The sequence below is a fragment of the Cibotium barometz genome, chromosome 19 (genome assembly GCF_041138505.1).
Source record: "Cibotium barometz isolate CiBa-2024 chromosome 19, ASM4113850v1, whole genome shotgun sequence".
In the NCBI taxonomy this organism is placed as follows: Eukaryota; Viridiplantae; Streptophyta; class Polypodiopsida; order Cyatheales; family Cibotiaceae; genus Cibotium; species Cibotium barometz.
The window spans coordinates 48,094,094-48,103,735 of NC_141064.1; the positions used below are offsets into that span (position 1 = coordinate 48,094,094).

Here is a 9,642-nt window from a genome sequence, read left to right on the forward strand (position 1 = left end):
AGGTATACTGCTAGCAATGAAGGAGTAGTTTATTTGGGTGATAACCATGCATGCAAGATTCTTCGCAGAGGTGATGTGAGGCTTGTGTTTTCAGATGGCTCACAGCTTATGCTCCATGATGTCAGGCATGTGCCTGAGATCAAGAAGAACCTACTTTCTACTGGACAGCTTGATGATGCTGATTATGTTACCACATTTGGTCGTGGAAAGTAGAAGATTAGTAAGGGCTCACTGGTTGTTGCCAGAGGCTCTAAGGTGGACACTTTTTATTTCATGCATGCAGGTGTTTGTCACCATGCTAATGTAAATGCAACCGAGCTGCCGGAAATCTCTATGTGGCATAGCCGGTTGGGACACATGAGTATCAAAGGAATGGAGCAATTGTCTCGTTTGGGTTACTTGCCTTCTCTAAAGTTTTCAAGTTTTCAGTTTTGTGAGCATAGTATATATGGTAGGCAACTCCAGTGCCCCCACAAGAAAGCTCTTGGACAGAAAGATGCTCAGTTAGAGCTTGTGCATACAGATGTATGTGAGATGCCTCAGCTTTCTTTGGGAGGGGCAAAATACTTTGTCTCTTTTATTGATGATGCCACACGCAAGGTGTGGGTTTATCCTCTTCGTTTGAAGAGTGATACATTCTCAGTGTTTGAGAAGTTTATTGCTCTTGTTGAGAATCAAACTGGCAAAACATTGAAGGCTTTGCGTTCCGACAATGGTGGAGAGTATATGTCCAAACAGTTTCAGGACTTTTGTGATGCTAAAGGCATCAAGAGGGAGCTCTCTACTCCTTATGATCCTCCACAAAACGGGACAGCAGAGAGGATGAACAAGACCATTCAGGAGAAGGTCCGTTCTATGTTGTCACATGCTGCGTTACCTCATGGTTTTTGGACTGAAGCTGTTATGACAGCCGTTCATCTTATAAACAGGTCACCTAACACGAGGCTTGGTGGGAAAGTGCCAGAGGAAGTATGGACAGGGAAGCCTCTGTCATACAAGCACTTGAGAGTGTTTGGTTGTGTTGCGTACGTGCACATACACAGGGAAATGCGCACCAAACTTGATCCTAAGTCTCACAAATGCATATTCCTAGGATATGGTGACAAAGGTGAAATGGGGTATAGACTTTGGGATCCCGTGAATAGAAAGATTATACGCAGCAATGATGTCCTTTTTGATGAAACATGCATGTATAAGGAGCCTGCAAGGCAACAGGAGCCTGGCAGAGTCATCTTTGATGATGATGGACATCATGGACAACAACCAAGGGCTGTAAATCAGCCATTACAGCAACAAAACCAGCCCTTAAATGGTGCTGAAAATGGTCCAAATGGACAGCCAGAGATGGCAGAAGATATCCCTATGGATATCCCACAGTTAGAGGAGATACCGGGCATGATTTTTCAGCCTTATGGCATGGAACAGGAGCCACCAATAGGTGATATGTAGGCTGGACAGCAACCTGCAAATGATGGTCATTGGGTACGGAGGTCCACAAGACCCTCCAGAGCCCCTGACAGGTTTGTTCCAGGGATTGACTACTTGATGCTTACTGACTGTGGGGAGCCCTCATGTTATAAGGAGGCTTTACAGAGGGCAGACAAGGCTCTTTGGGAGCGTGCCATGAAGTCAGAGATGGATTCTCTGCACAAAAATGGAACATGGAAGTTGGTGCATTTGCCTGCAGGCAAGAAGGTTTTGCCATGCAAGTGAGTTTACAGGCTCAAAGTTGCACCAGATGCAAAGCCAAGATACAAAGCCAGGTTAGTGGCTAAGGGCTTCAAGCAAGAATATGGTGTTGACTTTGATGAGATCTTCTCTCCAGTGGTCAAAATGACCACACTTAGAGCTGTGTTAGCTTTGGTTGCGCATGATGATCTGGACTTGATTCAGATGGATGTGAAGACTGCTTTTCTTCACGGTGATCTCCATGAGGAGATATATATGCAACAGCCAGAGGGTTATGCATTAAGTGGAAAGGAGAAGCTTGTATGCAAGCTGAAAAAGAGTCTTTATGGGCTCAAACAGGCACCAAGAGAATGGTATCATAAATTTGATACATTCATGAAATCCCATAAATTTAGGAGAAGTGACATAGATCACTGCTTATACACCAAGAAAGCTTTGGATGGCAGTCTATTGATCCTCATCTTGTATGTTGATGATATGTTGATTGCCGGGAAATCTCGTAAGGAGATGGATACCTTGAAGAAGAGGCTGCATCAAACCTTTGATATGAAGGATTTGGGTGATGCAAATCACATTTTGGGTATGCGGATACTTCGGGACAGAAATCAGCATGTGTTGTATTTGTCTCAGAAGGAATACATTGGCAAAGTCTTGCAGAGGTTCAATATGGACGGGGGGAAGAAGACTAGTACTCCTTTGCCTCATATGTGAAACTCAGTGCTATGGACAGCCCACAGTCAGATAGTGGCAGGGCTGATATGGCCAAGATTCCGTATGCTTCAGCTTGTGGCAGTCTCATTGCATTTGCAGTGGGAGTGGTTTCTAGATACATGGCCAACCCTGGCAAGAAGCATTGGGAAGCAGTGAAAGGTGTCATGAGATACCTGAAGGGCACACAGGATATGTGCATTTGTTTTGGCAAACAGGATGCATTAGTGCATGGTTACACGGATTCGGATTATGCCGGTCATCCAGATAACCGGAAGTCTACTACGGGTTATGTGTTTACATTCACAGGAGGTGCTGTGTCATGGATATCCAGGATGCAGAAGTGCACAGCCTTATCTACTACAGAGGCCGAGTATATTGCAGCCACAGAGGCTTGCAAGGAGGCATTATGGCTATCTCGGTTAGTGGTTGATTTGGGCTATACAGGGGATATTCCATTGTTGCATTGTGACAGTCAGAGTGCCATCCAGTTGGCAAAGAACCCTGTCTTTCATGCAAAGACGAAGCATGTGGATGTGAAGTATCACTTCATCAGAGAGGTGATAGAGAACAAGCAAATTCAGCTTGTTAAGATTCATACAGATGACAACCCGACTGATCTGTTGACAAAAAGTTTGCCTCCGGAGCGGTTTGCTCATTGCAGACACTTGATGGGCATTGGATGAGGCCAGTTTCAGCTTTGATATGGCCTTGTATATTATCATGTACATGCTGATTTTTTCTTTTCCTTCATTTAAGGGCACTTTGCCTTTAAGTGGGAGGTTGTTGGGGTAAAGGCATTATGCCCACCCTTATAGTGTGTACAAGCCCATAAGTTATAGTACATAGTACACTTAGTACTTTTAATGTACTAAGTGCACTATGTGTACTAGTGCAATATCCATGTGTGATAGGGGAGTCACACACTCACACTTTGGTGAGTTGACTTATCCCCACAACTCTCTCTCTCTCTCTCTCTCCCTTGTTTCTCTGTGTATGTCTCCCACATGAACTCTAACCCTAATTAAATCTCCCATTCATGCTCAATGTCTATGCGCCCAATCATGCTAGTGCCAGAGCAGAGTTGTGGATCCTTGTTACAGATGCATTGCCCGAGGCCGCACATTGGTGTGTTGGGGGAGACTTCAACATGCTTGAGGACCCGGTCGATAGGGTGGGAGGCAGTCATGTTACAGTGCACGGCACGGAGCTTGCAGCTTGGGAGTGGTTTTGTATGACACTGCGGATCACTGATGCATGGAAGCATAAGGCTTTCTCCCGTTCTCAGGACAGTCTTAGTTTTTCTCGGTCGGATCGCCGACAGGGAGGGACTAATTTATCACGGATTGATCGCTTCTATGTGAGCGACAGGGTCAGGGAGCGTGGTGGCTCCATTGGCATTCTCGCTGGCACCTCTTTCTCAGACCATGCGCCAGTTATTTTGACTCTTGAGGAGAGGACACGGAAGACCAGCTTGCAGTTGAGGATCCCAGAGAGGATACTTACAGACCCCAGTCTTTTTGAGGACATTGAGAGGATATGGCAGGATAGCCAGAGCTCTGACCTGGATGCAGCAGGCCAGTGTGCCCAGGGGCTCATCGAGCTCAGCCCTTTTTTGCACGCTACAGCCTTGACACGGCTAGGAGAGACATGAGAGCGGGGGGATCGCTTGAGACGTAGCCTTGCTTCGCTCCAGCGCCTTCAGCAGCCCACATGTGAGTGGGTGGCGTCCCAACTGAGCCAAGCACGTCAGGAAGTTCGAGAGGCAGAGGAGCAGAGACACGAGTTTTACTATCATCGCCAGGCCTGTCAGTGGACTCAGCTTGGTGATAGAGTGATTGGGGAGTTTTTTGAGATCACCGGACCCCGCGATGCTCGAGCAGGAGTACGCCAGCTTAGGAGGCAGGATGGATCGTTAGCCACTGAGCCCGAGGAGATTAGAGCTATTGCCACTGAGTTCTACAGAGACCTGCTTTCAGCGGAGCTAGCCACAGAGGCACGTGATGCTTGCAGACAGACTGTGTGGACCCATGTGCAGAGGAGAGTCACAGATCGTATGCGCACAGCTTTGGGTGCGTCCCTTTCATAGGATGAGCTTCTTGAGGCTTTGAGGGCCCTCCCGCGTCATAGTTGCCCTGGGAAGGGCGGTTTGACGCCTGCCTTTTTTATGCGCTATTGGGACCTTTTGGGGCCAGGCCTCCGCAGGGGTTTCCAGCATGTTTTGGGCACTGGGGTGATGCCACAGAGTTTTTCAGAGGGCTTGATCTTTCTCATCCCCACGGGGGAGGGAGTGTCAAATGATATTCGGCAGTGGAGGCCTATTACGATCCTCAATACTGTTTACAAGGTCCTAGCCAAGTCCTTGAGTTTGAGGATCCAGCCCTTCCTTGGGGATTTGATTCATGCTACCTAGACAGGCTTTGTCAAGGAGTGCAATATCCTTAACAACATCTTCACCTTCTGAGAGGCGACGGCCCGAGCTAGGTTTCTCGGCGAGGACTTGGTCGTTATGCTTCTCAATTTTGAGAAGGCATACGATAGAGTCCATTGGGGTTTTCTGGAAGGCACTATGCTTCGCCTGGGTTTTGAGCCAGACTGGATTCGAGGAGTGGCGGCTCTATATTCCACAGCTCGTAGCCAGGTGTTGATGGCAGGAGGATGGGGGCCGAGTTTTGAGCTGACCAGATCAGTCTGTCACGGAACATTGGCGGCAAGCCCAGCTCGCAGTTTTGGAGATTGGCAGGCCTTTTGCACTCTCCCGGAAGAGATCCAAGCGGAGAGGTTGAGTCACTTCAGAGGAGGGCTGATTATGAGAGATGACATTCAGGAGGCACTCACTGAGGAGTGGTTCACGCCTTTCGAGCCAGCGGCCCCACGGTGGATGGGAGCCTTTACACAGTTGGAGATCTTGATTGCTATCAGAGCTTGCACTGAGGATGGTAGATGCCTCTACTATGAGATACAGGATAAGGGCAGACTTCAGAGAGTGGAGGCGGAGTCGCCTTTGGTTGCAAAGTGCATCTTTCAGAGGATACGGGTAGTGGCCGCCGCTTCTCGGAAGTGGCATATTGATCCAGACCCTGCAGATGTGGACTCTGATTGGTGCATATGGGCATAAGCTGCGCGTCCCTTGGCCCGGCTCCAATGGGACCCTGGCGAGTACGAGTGGCATGATCCTTATGCGTCCCCCAAGGCCACAGAGATCACCTTTTTCTAGTACACTGTTCGGTTGGGGATGCATATTTTGACTGCGAGGAGGATGGTCTCTCCAGCTGCATCGGAGCATTGGCGTCTACAGGGACTCTCATAGGAGTTCCTGGAGGATTTTTGGACCAGGCTCTGGGCTAGCAGACAGGCACGCAGGATCTCGGCTTTCCAATGGCTGGTTGCCCACAGGGGCTCTGCAGTTGGCACCTGGCTACAGTGGCCTTGCGCCGACCTGCGCTCGATGCGGCCACCCATTGGAGACACAGCGACATTGCCTATGGGACTGTCCACAGGCGCAGCAAATTTGGTTGAGGATTCTGCGCATTTTGGCCCCCCTCTCTCCAGAGGGAATGTATACGTGGAGAGCCGCTACTTGGTCGACTTCGTCAGGGCTAGCTATGGGATACGAGACGGAGCAGGCCAACCAGGCCATCAGATTCACTGGGGGCCAGTCTCGCCTTGTTCCTTCACCGGATTTCTCGACAGCCGGCTGGACACAAGAGAGGGATTTACGATGGGAGCTCCTCAGCAGCCTCACCATATGGTTCACCTGGAGAGCCCGTTGTTTCAGGGCTTTTGAGGGGAGACTGGAGCCACCAGCAGAGACTGTTCGGGCTATCTGGCAAGAGTTGATTCACACCCTGCGAGGACAGTATGACCGCATCCGGGGCGACTCGGATCAAGCGATCTTGCGACGCCAGGCTTTCCACACCACTTGGCGCAACAGCCCTTTCTATACTCTACACGCGGGTACCCCCGCTGGCACTACAGGCCACCTGTTTGGATTTTCCCCCCTCCTATTGTATGATATAGCCTCTCAGTTTAGTTTATTTGTACTTTTCTGCACCTAGGGAGAGTCTCCTTAGCTGCCTTGATTGGTCTCTGCTCTGCCTTCTTATGAGCAGGAGAGGTTTCGTAGTCCATCGGGCTTTTTTATAACTAATGAAAGGATCTTTTCATGGGAAAAAAAAAAGTGCAGGATGCACGTAACAAGTGATAATTTTTTTCGATGATGAGCCCTTTGGTAATGATCTGATTAAGGACTTATGTGTCAATGCACACTTTGATGAAGATGTGTTTCATACAAGCATGCTATAAGTTTTACAATATGAAGATTTTGGCACATGTGATGATACCCAAACCACACATGTTGGTGACAAGACCCATATGGCATTTTTGAGCCCCACATTTTTTTGCGTGTGAACCACCTCTTAGAGGGGATAAGATTTTCAACCTTTGAAAATTATTATTATTATCTTTGTTTTTCAAAACAGAAAATATCCACTTTAATGTGTGGAGGTCGATGCCTTGCAGGTTTTCGCATTCATACTACAAACCACCGCCGAAGTTTTCTCTCGCAGCTGTGTGCTGATTAGTTGTTTTCTCCTCTTCTCTGCAGGTCGCGTTGGGCCTCCTCCTCTCTCTCATGCGGCACGCTTCTCAATCATGACTCGCTACTTGCAGAAGCCGGCTCCACAGAGTCTCTCTCTCTCTCTCTCTCTCTCTCTCTCTCTCTCTCTCTCTCAATATATATATATATATATATATATATATATATATATATATATATATATTGCGTAGATTTTGTACTTTTTCCTTCTCTTGGCCGTGCTCTCAACGTGTGGTAGCCTCTTGCCTTCTCGGACTACTACTGGCAAGCACGCTCGTCCTTTCTCTCCGATGCACAAGGAATAGCGGACTCCCTCTTTTTGCCTCTATCTTCAGAGGCAAGCATAAGCTCGCAGCAGCTCCACCTTCTCTTCTCTTGATGCATAAGAGCTGGCTCTCTCCTTCTCTTGGCTATGGCGGATAACAGCTCGATGCCGTCTCACTCTCTCTTGAGTCGCCCACCTTGGCTTGCTTCACTTGCTTACCCTACAACAAGAAAACATAAACAACTTCCTCTTGTTTTATTTTTGAGTGCCTCTTTGCAAGAGTGAAACTCCAATGAAATTTCAAAGCTTGTATGAGCTTGCATTCTAGGAGTGAAGACTAGATAGACCTGTAAATGAGAGAATAAAAGTGGTGAGCAAATGCATTGATAGCGAAGGTTCATATGGGCGGGTTTACTTTGCAAAACTGAATAATGACAGATAAGGACATCAACCACATAAAACCCTAATTTCTAATTACCTATAATAATATAAAACTAATGATAGAAAGAAAGGATTCTAAACCCTAATGAAGTGAAAAAAAAAACTAAGCTAGGAGAGCAACACCTAAGCTCTGATACCATGTCAAGAATATGGATAGAGCTCTCCTAATAACAAACGAGATGCTAATCTTACTCTAATGACAACACAATTAACATGACTAATTTAAGGTAGGTGATACCTAAGTGAATTCATCATGAGTGAGTAGTGCTAATGAATTCAAGTACAATTAGGCTACAAGATTAAAACTTGTACTCATAGAGAGACTTAAGATTTATTCAAGTGATATAATTTCATTGCTTAAAATGGCCCCCTTTTATATGAGGAAGTACACCCTTGAGCTTGTACATCAATGTGGGATAATTCCCTTTGTTCATGTGGCTGCATGCTGGCCTTTGCTTTTGTTTAGCTTACTCAACTCACTCCTTATCTCTTCCTTGTGCTCTTTGAAACCACATTTCTCAACAAGGTGTGGAAAAGACAAGTGTGCCATGTGTCACTTGTCTAGTATGTGTGCACTGTGTATGATTCCCTTTGAGTCAAAAGATAAGGCTTACAATCTATAAAACCATGTACTTGGTGTAAGCTTTAACACATCTAATCAAGCTTTTATTGAGTCGTGCAAATACTCTCTATGTAAGAGCCTCTCTCTCTCTCTCTCTCTCTCTCTCTCTCTCTCTCTGCACACACCATGTAGATTTTTCATCCTCCATAGTCTCTTGTGTGCAAGTTCCCATGGCTCAACATTTTCAACAATGGAGGCCTGCATTAGGACACTTTTGCTTTTGACAGCCAGCCAGCCAGTGGCTATAATGAAAAAGTACACATACTTTGGAGTGGTATTCTCAAGGCCAAGTTTCCATATGAAATCAGCATCCGAGGCAAGATTGGCTAGGGGTTAAGCATCTTTCGCATGCCTAGAGATGTAATACTTCTAGGCACATTTGAATAGTCACACCCCAGCAGCCATGTATGGAGCACCATCTTGGGTTGTCGATCTCCCATCTCTTGTTTCGAGCTTGATAGAGAGGTTGTAAGGACACAACGCTCTCTCATCTTATTAGTAGCGAACCCTCCATCCCACATCACATCAATCTAGTAAAGTTTTGTCCCACATCACATCATTCTAGCAAAGTCTGCAGCCCGACTGCTGCATTTAGATGCCTCATGTCAACTCATCACGTACACGGAGGAGGAGGGAGGGGGAGGGAGGGGGGGGGGGGGGGGGGAAATCAATATCCAGCAAGCTGGCACACCCATCAAAACCTTAAAAGCATTGCAACTAGTATAGTTTTGGGCATCATTAGAAATTGATTTTTAGAGGGAAAAAAACCCAGTTTTAAGAAGATATATAACCCAGATGAGTAAAAAGGGGAAAAAAACGTTTACATACCCTGAATCGTGAGGCGTCCAGTGAGGAAGGGAAGGGGCCTTGGGTTAAGGAAATCAGAGACCAGTGGGTGGGAAAATCAAACCACAAATGTTTCGTAAACTCTTTTCTTGCAGTTACACAAGGATACTGAGGACCTTCACTTTCATCTTCGCCTCGTTCCTGCAAACCCCAACCCTGCAAACTATACTGCTTTGAAAAAACGCCCTACACAATAACCAATAACTTTCAACATTTCGAAAACTTAAGCATAGGTTCTCAAAATGTTTAAAAAAATATCTAGAATTTGTCTTCAATCATGACAAATATATATATATATATATATGTAGAATTTGTCTAGAACACTCATGACAAAAAATCGATAATAAATAAAAACTTCCTCACGAGTAACTAGCAATGAAACAACAAAACCTTAGCAAAAAAGTTTTCCAAATGTTAAAAAAATATGTAGAATTTGTCTACAAAAGTCATGACAATATATGTGTGTGTGTGTAG

The 9,642-nt window shown here is 46.3% G+C and overlaps 1 protein-coding gene across 4 annotated transcripts in view; it reads right to left on the reverse strand.

Moving 5' to 3' along the window:
- APC11 (anaphase-promoting complex/cyclosome 11) overlaps nucleotides 1–9,431 on the reverse strand; it is a 29,299-nt gene extending 19,868 nt beyond the window's left edge. For 2 of the 4 annotated variants that reach the window (XR_015268159.1, XR_015268160.1), the window contains exons 1-2: nucleotides 9,278–9,410; nucleotides 9,151–9,187 (exon numbers count right to left, since the gene is read on the reverse strand). Coding sequence is in view for 2 of the 4 variants with exons in the window: in XM_086813901.1 (XP_086670027.1) it covers nucleotides 9,151–9,187; nucleotides 9,278–9,296 (56 nt within the window). In the remaining 2 variants the exon portion in view is untranslated. Of the gene's footprint in view, nucleotides 1–9,150; nucleotides 9,188–9,275 lie in introns of all 4 variants that reach the window. The other 2 variants (XM_086813901.1, XM_086813902.1) reach the window with 2 other exon arrangements.
- Between the last annotated feature and the right edge of the window lie 211 nt (nucleotides 9,432–9,642).